General features: G+C 36.1%; 2 protein-coding genes across 5 annotated transcripts in view; one reads left to right on the plus strand and one right to left on the minus strand.

Moving 5' to 3' along the window:
* Positions 1–654: 654 nt before the first annotated feature.
* On the minus strand, positions 655–5125 carry LOC109063686 (carboxylesterase 5A-like). Its single transcript, XM_042775356.1, has 13 exons — positions 4964–5125; positions 4573–4768; positions 3647–3785; positions 3384–3517; positions 3100–3253; positions 2684–2788; positions 2241–2342; positions 1950–2090; positions 1766–1846; positions 1436–1577; positions 1198–1344; positions 960–1032; positions 655–878 (listed from the first exon to the last, which is right to left on the minus strand). The coding sequence occupies exons 1-13, from the start codon at positions 5031–5033 to the stop codon at positions 746–748; spliced, it is 1617 nt and encodes a 538-aa protein (XP_042631290.1). The 5' UTR covers positions 5034–5125; the 3' UTR covers positions 655–745.
* Positions 5126–7694: 2569 nt separating this feature from the next.
* LOC109110023 (zinc finger protein ZFPM1-like) overlaps positions 7695–18522 on the plus strand; it is a 70267-nt gene continuing 59439 nt past the window's right edge. For 2 of the 4 annotated variants that reach the window (XM_042775357.1, XM_042775358.1), the window contains exon 1: positions 7698–8155. In XM_042775357.1, the coding sequence (XP_042631291.1) occupies positions 8116–8155 (40 nt within the window). In that variant the 5' untranslated portion in view covers positions 7698–8115. Of the gene's footprint in view, positions 8156–18522 lie in introns of all 4 variants that reach the window. The other 2 variants (XM_042775361.1, XM_042775359.1) reach the window with 2 other exon arrangements.

Consider the following 18522-nt stretch of genomic DNA (forward strand, 5'->3'; position numbering starts at 1 on the left):
TGATGTTGTCAGTAGTAAACACACCTTCACGTTCTTTATTAGTATTATTGCATCAAATTATTAAGTAACACAAATGGAAATATGAAAATTTTGATAAACGGTAACACAATTTCCAGAAATAAATATAGCCATAATGAATAAACAAATTTCATTGGTTTATATATATATATATATATCTATATATATATATATATATATATATATATATATATATATATATATATATATATATATATATAGCTGCCTATATTATATACTAAATGTTTTCATATTTCAATATATATATTTGTTTATTTCAATATGTGTGTGTGTATTAATTTTCTTTATGTCTTGTATGTATTTATATTTATAAATATTTACATTAACAATAAAGAATTAATAAATTGTAAATAATATAGCCTAGTATAAGTATATTAGAAATACTGAAATACAAAATAATTTGATTGGCAAGATTTATTATTTATTTACAAACAAATATGTATTATTTATTTTATATTTAACGTTATTTTATTTTATTATATAGTCAAGATAAAATATTTATTTATTTGGATTTATGTAATATAGAAAAGTGTGCAGAAATCTTGTTGCAAATCAAGCCGCAAAAGGTTTCTCTGGGAACAGTTTCACTGAGACAAAGAATTATTTACGCACAGATGTATAAATATGCTTTTGTTTATAGTAGAAGCATTGTGCTTATTGGTGAAATAACTAATTAGGCTTTGCGGATTGCTGAAAGCTTTTCAGGTCATTCTTCAGTGAAAAAGCGCAGCTTGTCCATCTTCAGACCCTGTCCCTCAGTTTGCTGCAATCCCAGGTTCATGTATTTATTAGACTTGTCGTACACAGGCCAGTTCACCAGATTGGGACCATTTGGTGAGCTGTAGAATTGAAATAATTATTTACGGAATAAAAGATAATCATTAACTAATGCTTTGTCCTGCAACTGATGTACCACTTACCCAGTACGAATAAAGTTAGCCCAGTATCCCATGATAGTTCTGCATAGCTGGTTTTCTTCCTCAGTGAACATTTCTGTAGATGATTAAGAGTTGATATCCATAACCACTTCGTCATTAGCATTTTCACTTTTGTTTCAATCATTTGCCGCTTCAAACCCCTGGCATAGCAAATTGTCCAGTACAAATGTGCAGTATATTTATAATTTGCCTGGATGAATAAGTTCTTAGATCTGCATACCCACTTTGATATGGCCATCCCAAAAGCAGGCCCCAAACACAAATACAAGCTCATCACCATGGTCAGCTTTCACAAAGCTGGGTCTGAGATCTTTGTATATACTTGGCCGGTGCTGGAACTCATACATATACACAGGGAGTCCAGCATCTGTGAAGTTAGAACGTAGAAGGATGGGGAAAATAAAGCAAACCAACAGTAAAACATCACTGATTGTGAAATATTACCAGTGAAAGCTAACCTCTGTAGTAAGATGCAGCCCTAATGGAGGGAATCACCATAAATAAATCCCCCAGCATCTCAGTAAATGCGTTGCGAACGTCCTCTGGAGTTTTAGCAGTTTTTAGGTATTCTTCTGCTATGATTTCATTGACTCCTGACGTCTACGGAGACAGAATGAAGGATTGATTACACGTATTCCACCTAGTCTCCTAAATGATATTTTGTACTTTGTTCACTAGAGGGAGACAAACACTAACAAAGAATTAAACCAAGTAAACTCATTTGCATTTTAGTTTCTTAATCACTACAAATGATCTGGAAAGAAAGAAGAAAAGAAGTTGGGTTTTACTCCATCTTTGTTAAAAATGTCCAACATTTGTTTCACTACTTTTTTGTCCATCCCCTTTACCCAGTCTTTTGAAAATAAAGCCTGAAAAAAAAGAGCATGTGCATTACTATTTAAAAATAGTCATAAAGGTTCATAGACCTTTTGTTTCATTTTTCCATTCCATACAAAAATGTCCGATACTTGCCTGAGGGAGGATCCATCCAAATTCATGGTTTGTTGTTCCGACAAGAACTGGAACTTTCCGAAAAGCTTTGCTCTTTAGTAAATCTTCTGGCTGAGCTTTAATAAATTCCCCATCCAGTGTTGCTCCAGGGAGAAAGTGTTGCTAAGAAAGTAATTTGGTCTAAAAAATTATTTTATTCCCTTTTCAAGCTGAATATTTGCTGAGAATATCACCAGTAGATCTTAGCTTTTCATTAACTTAACTTTTCATTAACTATTGGAAAGCATCTCCTTTCAAATTCTCTGCTCCTACCTTTTTAGTTGCATTGATGAGTTGTTCCTCAGTCAGTTCTTTTATGCATTTGGTCAGCACTTCATTAGAGCTGAAGTCACATTCAGTAACATTTGCTACCATCTGGTCAAACACATCAAACATAATCAGCTTTTTTCTAAACATTGCAATAATTATCTTACAGTAGGTATTTTCAATGTGCATTTTCAAATGAGGCTGAGCTGAAGCTTTTTTGTATTGATTTAACTTTTGGGAAGGATGTTTTTGTACTTTTTTAATGTATTGTTTATATGTCTAAATGCTGAAACCATAATGCCTTCGTGAAAAGAAATAAAGACAAAATGAAGCGAACTGAGCTAAACTTAACGAGGCTCTAAAATCCTTGACATCTGACATAATTCTACAGATTCCCTATAAGGAACCACTGAGCAGTACACATTTATTGTTGCATTTGGACTAAATACCTTGGCAAACATCAGAGGGTCTTTGATGGAGTGGCTGGGTGTATTTGCTACCCCACTCTGAAAGATGGCCCGCTGAAACAGACCCATGGTCATTGGTGACAATGTCTAGAAGAACATAAGAATACATCTTTAGAATGCACTTGATCCTTGCACTGAACTGTACAGAAAATCTATTAATGGATAAGATCTTATGTTGTTTTAACAACTTGTCTTTCAGCTATTCTCTTATTATCATATTTCCAGGGGAAGCCCAATGAGACCATAATAAACCTACTTGGAACTTATCTTGTTTTGTAAAGACTCGTCAAAAATCATAAGATTAATTATTATTGATTATACCAGGCACATTAATAATTAATATGCAACAATAGAGAAAGATAATGAAGATAATGCTGCTTTTAAAAACATTTGCTGACCAGAAAAGATGCACTGATTCCTCCTGCAGACTCCCCAGCTATGGTGACAGACTGGGGGTCTCCTCCAAAACTCTCAATGTTTTGCTGCACCCACTGTAACGCAGCAATCTGGTCTAGGAAACCCCAGTTTCCTTGAGCATTCCTATCTCCAGTGCTAAAACCAGAAGCATGTGTTATTATAACCCACTGCAGAAACAGCTTCAGTATGAAATAAGAAGACTGATGTCTTTCTTAAGGGACAGCCTGCACAAGTAGTGCCCACTTTCTCCATCATAAAGGAATACCTGAAGTATCCTAATATTCCAAGTCTGTACTGAATAACAACAACAACTATGTTCTCATAGGCCACTAATGGGGATCCGTCAAATGCGCAAGCACCACTCATGAGCAGACTTCCCCCATGAATCCAGACCATTACCTGTTGGTTTGCATAAATTGCTTTTGTTAGAAGGGCTGGGGAAATTATCAATAAAGCATAATAGAATAATTTGTAAGTTAAAGCGCTGTCCTCTAGTTTAGATGAGAGAAGCCAATATTCAGTACTCACTGGAAGTTTATCTGATTCTGATCTTTGAGAAGGAGTGTAAACGTTCAGATACAAACAGTCTTCTGAGACTTCTGGTGGTGTGAAATCCAACATCATTGATTTTAACATCATAGACAGCCAATCTAAGTTTTGAACGCATCTAGAATACAGCAAGAGAAGGTACACTGTAAGAAATGTTTGTCATTTTAATGGTAAAAGACTCTTTTAGACTCTGCTACAGCTATGGCAAGTTCCTTTATCATGAACAGTGAAAAACTGTAATAGATCTAGCGGGACATTACAGTAAACAATTAAAATGCTGTTAAATGTACAGATTTTGGAAGTAAATATGAAAAGTTATGTAATTTACAGTGAAAAAACGTAAACTGTTCCCACATTTGCATCACACTTTTGACACACTTGGCGCTTGGCATCTCATTTTGTTATCAGTTATGTACATTTGGGCTTCATTTTTTTATTTTTTATTTTTTTTGTGTAGGTTTTTTTGTTTTTTTTTGTGTATGTGTGTTTTAATGTGTAGTTTTTTTCATGTTACCCTGTATTTGTGCATGACACTGTGTGCACCTTCTATATTAGTACCTCAGCTAATGGAAAGGCTAATTTTGTCTCTTTTACCACCTGTATTGTTATGGTGGTTATTAGTACATTATACTGGTACAAAACAGATTTTTTTATTTTTTTTGTTGTATTATTATTATTTTATTTGTTAATAAATAACAGCTCAGTTCAGTCTCATATAACCTCAAATTCTGCTACCGTATTTATTTTGTATAAAATAGTTTTGACCATAAATTTCACAGGTCTATTTTTTACGATGTATGTATATTGTATGTCAAGTAGATATATAGTTATATAGTGGTGAATAAGGAATTTAGTACATGTATTACATATGTAACAGTTAATTTAATGAATATAGCCTTGCTCACAGGAATGGGTGCTGGGTGGAGTTTCTTATGCCTTCCCATCCCTGTACAGGACTAGGTGCAGACAGGCGGAGAGGGCCAACAGGTGGCTGGGCAAAAGGAATGCCCAAATACTGCTCCACCACTTTTTCAGAGCCTTTAACTTTCATATATTGGCCACGGATACTGCCATGCTTTAGAACAACCACCGGCCCAGAGTCTGTACAAAAACAAACAAATCTGACATTAACACCCATTCTTTTATACAAATGATTAATCATATTATATTATATATTCCTGTCCAGTAACAATACTCTTTCAAAAATTCATAAAATAGATAATTAAGTCAAATTTTATTTCACTGTATAATGTTCAATATTATTTAAAAAGCAATATAATATAATCCAATTCTTACCTGTCTGTACAGAGGCTGTCCAAACAGGTGCCAGGGTCAAGCACAGGCAGAGCAAAACTTCTTTTATCATAGCTGTTCTTAAAGATGGACACAACCTCTCATGTAATGAAGAGCTTACAAAATCAATCACTCACACAGGCTCTGTTACAAAATACTGGCCTTTAACCTGATCCTATAAAAAAAAAAAAAAAAAAAAAAATCACCTGATACATGTGTACAGATTCCTGTATTGAGTATTTTAGAACTCTAATCTAACAAACATGTCTGCATCTCTGTGTTCTGTACCGACATGTTTGTTAGATTAGAGTTGTTACATTTATTGGTGAAGTGAACCAAACACATAAATCAAAATTCGAAAAAAAAGTCATACATTTTGTATTCTCAGCCATTCTCATATGAATCATTTTATTTGCCAACACAGTAAATTCTTCAGTCAAATGGTTGATGCTGTACCCAGTGATAAAGTGAGTGCTAATGCAGATGGTAAAAGAGTGTCACAGAGGCTCAGATTCTTCAAAGGTAGATTAATAATTCATGTCTTATGAAGCTGAGTGAGAAGTTAAAACGCTGTATCCATTGACACTCACTCGATTGCCTCGTTTTTTATTTTTATTTTTTTAAATAAGCAGTTGTTTGAATAACTGGTGGCATAACGGTCATCAACCCTCAACCTCGAGAAGCATTGGTCTAGAAATAGGGGAGGTACTGAAAAGTGATTTCAAAATAACAAAGAACAAAATGTGGCTGCTGTGTTTGTCCTTGAAATTCCCCTTAATTTCCATTGAATAAAAATACCTTTCTACTTTAGTTGAGATTAGTTAATTTTTTCATATGACACATTCTAGATTATGTAAAGTACCTTATCATACTGTACATAAACCATAAACTTGTAAAATAGTAATTTATAACTTTTATTATTTTTTATTATTTTATAGTATTTATAATTAAAAGCTTAGACTCATGTTTCTTCAAATCTATGCGCACTGCTCATTTGGTCAAATTATTTTTTATTTTTTATTTTAATTGCTTTTATTTTGATATTCTAAATATCTTTTTTACATTCTTTAAATTGTTTATAGTTTTTGCACTATGTAGGCTTGTGTGTGTGTAAAAAGTTTTTACACACCTAATAAATATAATTTAGGGTATGGATAGATTGGACTATGACCAGCATCCAAAAGACAATTTTATTACTAACTTTTTTTTTAAACATTGGCTAAACTTCTAAAAAGGCAGAGTGCTTTCCACACTGTAAACAAGTTTGTGATAAATGCATTTGAAATGGGGTGTTCAAAATATAGACTATAGTTTATTTTCCGTGCATCCTACTTTAGTTTTTTTGTATTATGTCATCATTTATTGTCATTATAAATGCATAATCCTTTTTATTTTAAATGCTGATTTCATCATGTTTAATCATGAAAGACATGATGAACAATGTTCCTCCAACATCAAGATTAACCAGGTTAGACATTGATCTTGTAAATAGTATTAAATAGTCTGCCCAAATAGTTTGCTCTGAACCTTCTAAAAAATCATGACACAAAACAGAACTAAAACAGAGTTGCTATTATTTGTGGTTGCATCACAAGTTCCGGGTTGTTAACATGACATGGTTGATGTATTTGACACATATTCAAATGTTGTGGCCTGAGAGGAATGTATTTACTAAGGAAGCTCATTGCAACCACGGTGGCCTCTTCTGTGGGGCATGAGATAAGCTTTTTCGCTGGTCACTAGATGGAAGCAGTGAGTTTTTGAGTAAGTCACAGTGCCAGCATCTGTGCTAAGAAAATGGTACCAGCATTCTTGCTTTTTTGGTAATTATACCATGATTGACATCTACAATTATAAAAATGTTGTATTTCAGTAATCACCACCCAACATTTACTTGGAGATATTGGTCATCATGACCCCATTTACAGTAGATAAATAGAATGGAATAATATTTACTGATTCCTCTGTGAGGGGAACCGCAATGTTGCAGCAGCAAAGCAGAGTAGAACAATAAAAATGCAGAATTAGAATGCAGAATTATATAAAATAGACAAGGAAAAATAATACAAACCAAAGTAAAAGATTTTTTTAACACTAAATATTTAGCATATAAATTATTTTTACATAAAAAGTACAACGATGACAGATTAATAATAATATTTAATATCAATTAGATCTGTTATTGATATTATATAGAATTGTGTTGTTTGTATTATTTAAATATATTTACATATATATTTTTAACTTTTTAAATTATTTATTTTTATTATAATTATGTATAATAATACAATTATTATTTTATTTAATAATATTAATTATCTATCTATTTATCTATTTGTCTGTCTGTCTGTCTATATTAGTTCAATAATAATTAAATATTATTTAATTGATTAGAATTTTACATTTTATAATAATAATAATTATTAATAATTATAAATATATTATAATAAAGTATTATTGTTATGTGTATATATAATAGTTTATATATAATTTATGCGATACAAAATTATAATACTTATAATATAATTATAAAACGAGCAGAGGTAAATAACTTTATTATTTTTTAATAGCCCCTTCCAGATTTTCCGTATACGCTCATCCTTAAGAAAACTGTTTAGCATGCAAACGAGGCACAAATTGCATGCCTTGCTTGGATGGAAATGTGATGTTTGTGGGATCGAGAGCTTGCTGGGAGCGCGGGCGCAGGGAGCGGCGTGCGGCGTGCGGCATGGCATCATACGCAAGGGGCGTGGCGGAGGCGTGTCATAACATATCAGCGCTACTGTTTCATGTGTCGATCGAGCTCTGTTGAGAACTGCGCTCTCTCTGTGCTTCACCGGAGTAGACATAAACAAGTGATTAAAAGCTAAAGGTTTAGTTTTCTGCAGTAGCATACGCGCTGTCAGGGCTACATCGGCAGATTTTTCTGTGGCTAACAGAGAGGATAGATCGCTCTTCTGGGAAGACGTCGAAAAGTAACTAAGCCTCACTCACTCGGCCACAGGTAGCTGTTTCGGCTCTGAATATCAAAGTACAGGTCATGCGGGTGTCTTCGGACGGACAGAGAGCTGTGATCCAGTGCTGCTGTTACTGCTAGTGACTCCGGTGGACTGATCGCTTTTGCCGCAAGCTGAGCAGGAACGACGGAATTAAGCATGTCCCGAAGAAAGCAGAGCAAACCCCGGCAAATCAAACGTAAGCGTCTAAAGTTTCACTAGTAACGTTACCGGTGCTGTTGTTTTGAAGAGTGTCTCTCAGTTTGATAAAGTGTGACATTATTCATGACTGGATGTCGTTGGTTTTTGAGCGCACCGTTGTCACGCTTTTAAACAATTTCGTGGAAACTGACAAGATCTTTCTATTAACACGAGGCACGCTCTAACGTTAGATGTGCGAGCGGTCTCTTCAAACAGTCCTTGTGTTGTAATGGTTTTAAGACAGTAGAAAAATTAGAAATGGCTATATTTACTTACAATTGCCATAGTAACCAACATCTTTTAGCACGCGCGGCTCGTTTGGTAGAAGCGCGCAGCACATGTCAACACTGCTGAAACTCGCGCTTTATTTTTCAAATCCAGCGGCGATAATTGTGTGAAATAAACCCGTAATAGTATTTTAGTTTTTAATTTCGTAGAAGTGTTTTCGTGTGCTCCAACCGAAGTGTAACCCTGGCTTCCTGTTTAATACTGTTGTGGAAACGTCACTGTTCTCTGAAAAAGACGATATAAGCTCAGATAAACAGCGATCCGATCTGAGTCGAGATAAGGATTAAAATTGGATCTTTTATTTGTTTTCTGTCTGTGGCTGCACCGAGGCTGCTGTTGCATTTTCCTCCGGCTTTTCAGTTCTCTTTCCAGAGATCAGACGTCAGATAGCACGCCCAGCTGATCTCTCCACATGATAGTGGATTACAATTGGATCTTTTTTTTCCATCCATCCATTTTAACCCTATAATGTTCACGCACCATTAGTTGGTCTTAAAATGATATTTTAATGCTTGCATGCAAGATATGAAGCTCAGTCATTATTTTCACACCATCTTATTGCTGCAAATCTGTATGACTTCTACTTCTGTGGCACGCAAAAGGAGAAATTTTGAAGAATATGATGGTTGCTCGTTTCCATTTAATGACAATGAATGGGGACTGAAGATGTAAAGCCCTTAAAACAACACAAAATATAAAAGTGGTCTATGAGACTCGTGCACTATTTCAAGCAATAAGCGACACTATCCTTATTTGTTTGTAAATAGTTGACACAATTCAGAAAACCAATCAGTTTTTGGACTGATTTGGTTCTTGGTTCATGACTCCATGAACTGGTCGCAACCGTTAACAGCTCACTGGAGTGTAAGATTGTTAGTGAAAAACAACTCTGTTTCTCTCACAAAGCAATCATAAGGCTATAGTGCTCTAGTCTTAAGTTATCAATCACTTTAATTATACTTTTGAGATGATCATACCATCCTTTTTGAGACTTGACATCTTCGTTCATCGTTAATTGTGTTTGGAAAAAAGTAACCGTCTTTTGACTTCCGCTGATGAAAGAATGTCATACAGGTTTGGAACAACATGAGGGTGACAGAAATTCATTTTTGATTGAAGTAGCCCTTAACATCCAGAGGAAACGCTGTGTACGTCGAGCTCGCAGCATTCTTAAGGACTCCTCTCACCCTGACCATGGACTGTTTAACCTCCTGCCCTCCGGGAGACGCTTCAGGAGCCTCCGGACAAGGACCAGTAGATTCAGGAACAGCTTTTTCCCTACAGCTGTCTCCTTGCTGAACTCTGCCCTCTGACACCCCCCACACCATACACACAGACTCCTCCCCCACTTCATCACTACATCTGACTGATTTATTTATTTATTTATTTACAACAAGCAAAAACAGCAAACCTGCTATTACTTGCACTACTGTCTGTTCATCCAGGAACACTGAATAACCCATTTGCACACTTAAATATTTTCTATGCACTTTACTTTTCCAGTGCAATAGTGTAAATTGTTCATATGTTCATAGTTCTGCCTATAGTGTACATACACTTCACATATTTAATCTGTATAATATGTTCATAGTACACCTATCTGTATATCATGCTGATTGTATTTTTAAATCTGTAAATTTTGTCCATAATACTTATCTGTATAGTTATTGTACATATTGTAGACCTTGTATATTCTGTACTTACTGCTTATTGCACTTCTGGTTAGATGCTAACTGCATTTCGTTGCCTTGTACCTTACATGTGCAGTGACAATAAAGTTGAATCTAATCTAATCTAATCTAAAACATACATTTTGTAGATAAATTCATAAAGTAAAAATCAAATTCATTGACCCTTGCCTGTCCCTCTCTTTCTGTGAAAAGAACCAGCAGTGCTGAAAAGTCGTTTTGCTCTGGTGCCAGGCGCTGTTTCAGTTCTTCATCCAGAAGAGATGCTTTCGGGCGATAAGCACAGTAGCAATATCTTGGAGGTTGAGTTTGAAAGGGCTGCTAAAAAAATAAAAATATTAATGCAATTCAAAGGCAGAAAGCGACTCTTGAATAGGAAAGAAAAATGGTCTGATAAGGCAGCATTAGCATATGCCGCTGAGTGTAAATGGACGGTATCAAGGTTTATTTAAGTGACTGGAGAGTTATATGAGCACGTTGGCCAGTAATGCTAATGACCTGCTGACCCATGAAGCCGTTCTCTTAATTTAGATGTCTTATTTGATATAAAGCTATCTCTGGTTGGTTTCTGCAGAACTCTTTTTCTTACCTAGAGGCAGCTGCAAACAGTAGAACCAGCGTTACTACTTCAGGCCAGTCATAGCTGATGTTTTGAACAATTCCGAATAAACATTCCTTATCTTTCCTGAAATGTTGAACCCGTGAAGATTTCATATCTGTTGGCTTTTGAAGTACACATCGCAAGCTCCACGAGTCCCCCAATGACATCCCATTAGGAGTAATGGAAAGGAAAAGTATCTGGCCCTATATCACCCCAAAGGTGAGTCGCTCCCATTACCAAACATAGGAACTCATATGGATGTCACATTGCTCCTCTTATCTTACCTTTTTGCATATGTAAACGTAAAGGCGACACTGTATAATAAGTGTGCGATTGCATTGTTTGTTACACTCTTGCTGGAAGGATTACAATCCTGGCCCCTCCAAAAGAGGTATCCGGTATCATGGAAGACTGTGTTGAGAGGAAATATTTTTGTGTGTCTTTTTGTGCGTCACTCTCCCATTGGTGAAGATTGTGCTGATAGATTATCCATCCCTCCCTGATGGCGAGATTAGCTCACGGCCTTAGTGGGGCCACATCCCAGGGCTTATATTTTGGCGGTTGAGATGGGAGACAAGATAGGTGAGGCGGTGATCTCTGTGGAGATAGCCCAACGTTGAGGGGGGTGGGGACATTGGGATTATAATTACATTTGGCTGAAGCATTCTCATCTTTGTCATGTTTGTGTTGTTGTTGTTTGGGACTGGCTGGGTGTATCTCTAGATAAGTTAAAAAAGAGAGAGAGAGAAAAGCAGATAAGGGTAGAGTAGGATGGCAGGGCTGATAAGGGCTGGGGGAGAGAGGCAGGAATACAGAAATGGTAGATGGATGTATGCTGCGTTTTAAAAGCAGCTGCCTCAGTGAGATCACAGAGGCTGATAAGCGAGCCGTTGAGATGATTGGGAGATAACAGAGAGGAGATTCTCACAGATAACAGCCGAGTGACATCATTCAAACGGTTCAGAGGTCGGCATGAATTATTCATGAGCTCCCAGAATTTGGCGTCAGCAGCTGGAGGATGTTTGAGAAGCCCGGGCCAGACAATGCACTTGTTTGAGTTACCACCTCCTGTACCTTGGGCTTGCACTTTTGAAAGAGTGGACAACTGATGGGATCTCTTCCTGTTTTTGTTGAAAGCATTCTCAGAGCTTTCGCTGCTGTCAGGTTCAGCGTCAATTGATATTCCGCCAAAAATACTGAAAAGAATGAGAGATCACAGGCTTTCGCACACATATTTTCACACATACCCACACAAGCTGTTGCGTCCTGTTGGTTTTGCTCGTGTGTTTTCCTTCTTTGTTCTGCTTTTAGCTCGATGTGAACTTTTGATAAAGCTTGGGGCCTGATCACCGGTATAGATAAAGATCGCCAAGTGCGATAAGAGTTGTTATCAGCGCAGAGCAGGCAGGAGCTGAGGCTTTGCTGCAATAACAAAGCTCCACGTAAGAACAGCAGGGCCCTGGACCCTGGCAATCAGTTCCAGCCCTAATGTGATTAATGTTGTTGTATAATTAGATGATAGGTGTGAATGCATTCCCCCCCGCCCTTAGTTACTCCCCCACCCTCTCAGTTCCCACCCTTGTGTTTTTCTCCTAACAACCGTTGTGGTTGATTAATTTAATTAAAACTAATTCCACATATTACTCACTGTAGATCTTGTGTTAGATAGCATTGAGATGCATGGTTTTTTTTTTGTTCATCGATGTTAATCTGCAGTGTGCATTTTGGTGAAAAACAGCAAAAAAAAAAGTATTCAGCTGTGCGCCTTGCAAAAGGAAACAAGAATGTGGCGTCAGCAGTATGGCTGAAATGTTGATTTGCAGTGAGATATTAGATACTGAGTGATAGTGGGTGCAATGAACACTGTGAGAAAGTTATAAAGTCTTTATAATGTGTTGCAAAACCAAGGACGGTTTCATGATTTTGATAAAACATGATCATCAATGATTTCTGGTATCTGTTAATTTTTAAAGAAGGTTGTCAAGGTCTACAAAGTCCTGCTTTTAATGATTATTACTTAATAATGCATCTCGCTTTTGAACTGTGCTTATAGATACTAATATTATGGTAAAATGAAGACAAAACAAATTCTTTATATTTACACTACCATTCAAAACTTTGGGTTCTGTAAGATTTTTAATGTTTTCGAAAGACGTCTTTTATGCTCACTAAACCTACACTGAAACCAGTAATTATGTATTCCTGTTATAGTAAAGCTGATTTGTCACCAGTCATTCAGTGTCACTTTATCCCTTAGAAATCATTCTAATATGCTGATTTGGTGCTCATGAAACATTTCTTATTATTATCAATGTTGAAAACAGTTGTGCTGCTTTTTAATGTTTTTTTTTATAAAAACATGCCATTTGAGGATTATTTGAATTAAAATAACAGCATCAATGATGAATATTACTTGTCTATTACAGGTTTACAAATGTTTCTAGTGAGCCAAAAACATCTCATAATATATTGATGTAAGGATTTTTATGTATCTCTTTGTTGCTTTCTGCTGACAAATCTCTGTCACTTAATCTTCAACTTTTTTTTTTTTTATCTAAAACCCAAATCTTTAACTATAACATTTTTTCTAAAATGGTTTATTTGTTCCAAATAACCAATATAGCTATAATTTTACTACTTATTTATTAGAATTTTGTGTAATGTGTTAATTGGTCAGTACAGCTGGTGATGTAGTGATTGGTTTAAACTGTGTGGACTGAAAATAATGTAAAAAAACAGTAACTGTGGATTAGAATTTACTGTTTAAAGGAAGTGTCTGTTGGTTGCTACGGTGAAAGGAAAAGCTTTTAGGTGTTTTGATGAATTATTGCTCTTTCCTAATGTTTACACAAGGGGAAGTCGAGTGAGTTATGATAACTAAACCCTCACTGACCTATAAGCACTCCTAAATCCTCACTTCTTCCTCTGTTATGTAGACTCGTAAAAAGCTTGAGCTAAAAACTAGCTAAACTAAGTGTATTTAAACTGTTATAAACAGATTTTATCTTTTTTTTGTATTTTTTCAGTCTAATATTTTTATTGTGTTTGTTTAGGATATTTTATGTAAATGTATGTAAATTACACTAGATGATGTCAGCTTATACAGTGCTGTGGGAGATCTTTCTCTGCAGCATACAGTAACTCAGACAAGTGCCATAAAAGTTGAGACACCCCACCAAATGCAGACATAGCATAAAGCTTTATCATAGCTGCAGTTGCATGTGATTGTGGAGCGGTGGATGAGAATAAAATATTAGTGTGTGATTAAGGATCCCGTAGCCTCTGGCCCCAATGCAATTAAAAACAAGATGGGAATAGGGCAGTAATCTTTTAATGTACTGTTATCACATAGCATCTTATGGAGAGGACTTATTTTTATGTGAAGTTATGATAAGAACGGTGGAGGTGAGATTTGCCATCGTAGGAGGGAGATTTTTTTTTCTTTTTTTCAGAAAGCTGGTTTAATAGAGTTTTCTGTGCTTTTTGGTTGGAGTTAATAATTTGCGTCTTAAGGAGAATGGAGATATGATAATTTGCCCGATGTGGAGGAGCCATATTTGATGTGGATCACGGCTAACAGGGTTGATTAGATTGGCTGATTTCCACGCTGAGGTTTGATGTCATGTTCTTTATTTGATGTGCTTAATTGGCATGGTTAGGGGTGTGGGACATTAATTTGATGTAGTACTAAGGATGTAAAGTTCAAGAGTGACACCATATTCTGTTTCCTCATTTAAAAGGATCAGTACAGATATCTCAAGGGGGGCTTTATGCAAACAGTTCAGCTGGGTCTATTTGTCTGAACCATAAGGCCGTAGATTAAATCTGTGGGCCACATCCCAGTGGCATTCAGGTGAGTTTCTGTCCCGGAGTGTAAAATATAACGCTCTGGGATAGTTTTGATAGAAACTAAGATTTGATATCTTTGAAAGGAAACTACTTTCTACAGAAAAGTTTTGATGTGATTTTCATTTCATCCTTTCTATAATGCCTGATAAAGTTATGAAACTGCTATTTCTGCACCTCCAATAGCGCCTCCTGCTGGCAGAGAATGAATTTGCACTTTCAATCAGCCCGTCTGCTGTTTTCATTCAGACCAACACGGAAATCGACTAATGTTTTTACGCAGCGAATAAGCAGAGCAGTTTAACAGCAGAGTTGTAAATGTAAACCGTTACATATATATTAACCCCGAGGGAAAGTGTTGCCACACATAGAGTGTAATTCTGTGGGAAACTGCTGGTTTTAGATTTTCTTCCAGTCATTTCTTTTTTATTTTTATCTAGCTTTTTGAACACTATAATGCGTTCTGTGTGAATGCCCTCTAAGAAACTTGTCTGTTGAGATCAAGTGAACCAAAAATCTGTTGTTCCGCAACATACTGAATAGATAATGTAGTTTTACACACCTCAAGTTCTTATTTTTTTCTTATTTTTAGCATAATTTTGTTGATGCCATAGCTCTTAATCAATTTAAGGAAATTAAGTGGGCAACTTCTCCAAGAAGAGTTTAGCTTGCCGATAGTCTTTTTGTGAGTTATACAAATATAAATAAAATGTAAATACAGACAAAAATTATATTGTATATCTTATTATGTAAAAATGTTATTATAATAATTGTATAAAATGTAGTCTTTATTTGTGTGTTTTTTTTTTTGTGTGTCTGTGTGTTTTTGTATGTGTGTTTTTACGAGGGTCATTATTGTATATTGTAATTTATAATTTTATTGTAATTGTTTTCTATTTTATTATGTTTAATATTTAAAAAATATAATTTATTCCTTTGAATAAATGAATTAAATATTAAAATGTAATATTAAATATAAAATAATATAGAATGAAAAGTGTGTGTGTGTATGTGTGTATATATATATATATATATATATATATATATATATATATATATATATATATATATGTATATATATATATTCATCCCTGAAACACATCTAATCATTTACTTGTCTCTTTCTTAAGACAGAATGGTCGATTATATTGATTATGGTCAACAATTGATTGAGTGGTCGGTTTTGAAAACATGTAGTTTGCACATCTCTAATATAAACTACCACTGGCCTGTTGTACAGTGTGAAAGATAATGCTTTCTTGAGTATCCCTATTGCTCACGGTGTGGAGAGCTCAGGCTTGGGTGTTATGTGCCAGGCAGGAGGCTCTTGTGGGAAAGGAACACCGGGCAAGTTTCATAAGGAGAGGTGGAAAGAGAAGAGATAAGCACAGAAGGGCAGCTGGGACAAAGGCCTTAGAAAGAGGAGAGCTTAGACCGCCTCCAGGGAGCCACCCCTGAACAGAGGTGGTCTAGACCAGGGTGGCTTCTCTTTCCGCTCTCACACACTCCACTTGGCCAGCTCTAGAAAGAGAAGGAAGACCACCAGAGATCAGCCTCAAACCTCTTCCAGCTTCTGTTTGAGAGGTACATGTGAATGTGAGGGGTGAATCTGATCAGTTTGTGTGTAAAGCCACATGAAATGTTGTAGAGTTTCCAACATTCATACATTTCAGGCACAACAATTTCATAGCCCAGCTCCCAACAGTAAACAGGAATTTTGATCATTTATACTGTGTGTTTTTGCCTTTTGTGTCCTTTTTAATTGGCAAATCTAGCCTAAAACAGTGTCATGGAAGACAACCCTTTAAAATGCGAGTAAATCACTTGCATATTAAAATAAATCTTCAGCCTGGGTGACTAAATTATGTTTAAGATTAGCCATTGGCTAAGAAATTCTTAGATTTTACTCGCCAGTGTGAGTTGGAGGCAGTCAAGTAGCTAGGGATGCACAATATATTTGTACGATATTGTATGGTTATTTATAGATATTAGAGTTTTTTTTATTATTATTATTTATCGTATCAGTTGATGCTCATTTGATCAGTTTTTAAATTGAGATAATCTTTGCAATTATTGAACATTCAAACAAAATTAATCTAATCTAAAATTAAGATTTTATATTTTATTTTAAATTCATATACAATTTTAATATTGGCTATTTACAAATAGCATTGCTTCCAATAAGTAGGTGAGCATTGGCATAGTAACATGAATGTTAGGAGGATTGTGTTTTATAAACCTGCAGGGTCAGTTAATACTCCACTGTGCCATTTAGGAATGTATTGTTTTATTGTTTAGTCTGTGACTTGAAATCATTTATTGTATAATCCTGCTCTAATTCCAATGAACAGTACCTTAACATTATCTAAAATGAAATCTTACTTGTCAAAGGTCATCATCCACAGGGTCTTATCTTTTTAGACAATCACAAAGAAAATATTATCATTATCATGATGATTAAATGATAAGACTTGGTGGTAAATTGCAGGCAGGGATCATCATGATTTCATGATTTTGGACATCACTTGTTCTGTTAAGTATCCAGAAGAATGTACTCTAAAAGTTATATGTAGTTCTTGGCCTGTCAATCAAAGTCTTATCCAGCATATACGCTCCTCCCCCTCAGCGTGTTACCACTGTAGACGATCACAATGATATGATACAGAGATGATTATATGATAAGACTGGTGGTATTAACGCAATAGTCCACCCAGAAATGAAAATTATAAATGTCTTTGTTTTTTTTCTGTTCAACACATTGAAAGATATTCTGAGGAATGTTGGTGACCCAACAGTTTTGGCTCCCATTGATTTACATTGATTTTCTTTTTTTTTTGTCCATTTAATGAAGACATTGGGAACCAAAATTGTTTGGTTTCCAGCATATAACAGAATTTTCTTTTTTGGGTGGACTATCCCTTTGAATCATCAATCAGCGTGGACTTTAGTCTAGGCCTTCCTGACCTCACCTTTCTTTTTACCCAGAGTTTCATTCTGTCAGTCAAAGTCCTGACTTCCCAACCCTTTCACGTAAGCCCCTCCTTCATCTCTCTCCCTTCATTTCTGGCCCTCTTTCCATTACTCCAGCTCTCTCTCATCCCCAATATCTACCGCTATATCACTCTTTCTCCCCCGACCCCACCCCCCAACTGTCTCTCTGTAGCCCCCCCTTCTCCTCCTGTCTCCAGTCAGACCCCTAGCCTCACTGAACCAGGTCTTAGCGGTATGATAATGTGGAAAGTTGAACTGGCCCCATTACAGCTTGGCTGATGGCAGCGCCGATAAAGCCCTTGATAATGGGTGCAGATAGAGCTGACACAGCGGTCCAATAGCCAGCCCTCTCTCTCCCATTATCATTCCTGCCCACCGATGGGCTCCCAGCGCACTATCTGCTCTCCATTTCCACTCCTGCAACAGATAAGAATGGAAATACTGACTTCATAGCTGACTGATTAAAGTGTCTGCCTTTCTTGATAATACACAGATAAATTATGTTTTTTTTTCTCTCCCTCTTTCTCTTTTGCTCCTTTCCTCTGTCTATCGCTTTCTCTCTCCCCCTCTCCTTCTGTTTCTCTCACTCCTTCCCACGCTATCTAGAAAGGAGAGGGGCAGCAGGGAGAAAAACGTCTCCTCTGTTAATTTCTCTTTCTTTGTAGGTTTATTTGAGAAGGAATGAGGAGGAATGGGGGAAAGGAGGGGTATGTGGGAGAAATGGCGTGATGGTGTGGTTAATAAAAAAGTTTTGGAGGGCGGGGGAGTGTGATGGGGGAATGACTCCATTCAAGTGCCTCTTGGGGACTATTACATTTAGAATCTTGTCGACTGACACTCTACGACGCGCAATCACATCGCCATCTGCATAAACAAGTGCTGCCTAAATGCTCGCGCTCCTCTTTCTCGCTCGGAAACACTGGGTCAACGGACCACTTTGAATAATCACAC

Source organism: Cyprinus carpio, chromosome A18 (genome assembly GCF_018340385.1).
Source record: "Cyprinus carpio isolate SPL01 chromosome A18, ASM1834038v1, whole genome shotgun sequence".
NCBI lineage: Eukaryota > Metazoa > Chordata > Actinopteri > Cypriniformes > Cyprinidae > Cyprinus > Cyprinus carpio.

Excerpts from the sequence above, each read along its gene's own strand:
- LOC109063686 (XM_042775356.1), bottom strand. The coding sequence starts at position 5,033 with ATGATAAAAGAAGTTTTGCTCTGCCTGTGCTTGACCCTGGCACCTGTT. Across the intron at positions 2,789-3,099 it reads GAATCAGTGCATCTTTTCTG|ACATTGTCACCAATGACCAT; the intron begins GTCAGCAAATGT and ends ATGTTCTTCTAG. Across the intron at positions 1,345-1,435 it reads GGCTGCATCTTACTACAGAG|ATGCTGGACTCCCTGTGTAT; the intron begins GTTAGCTTTCAC and ends CTAACTTCACAG.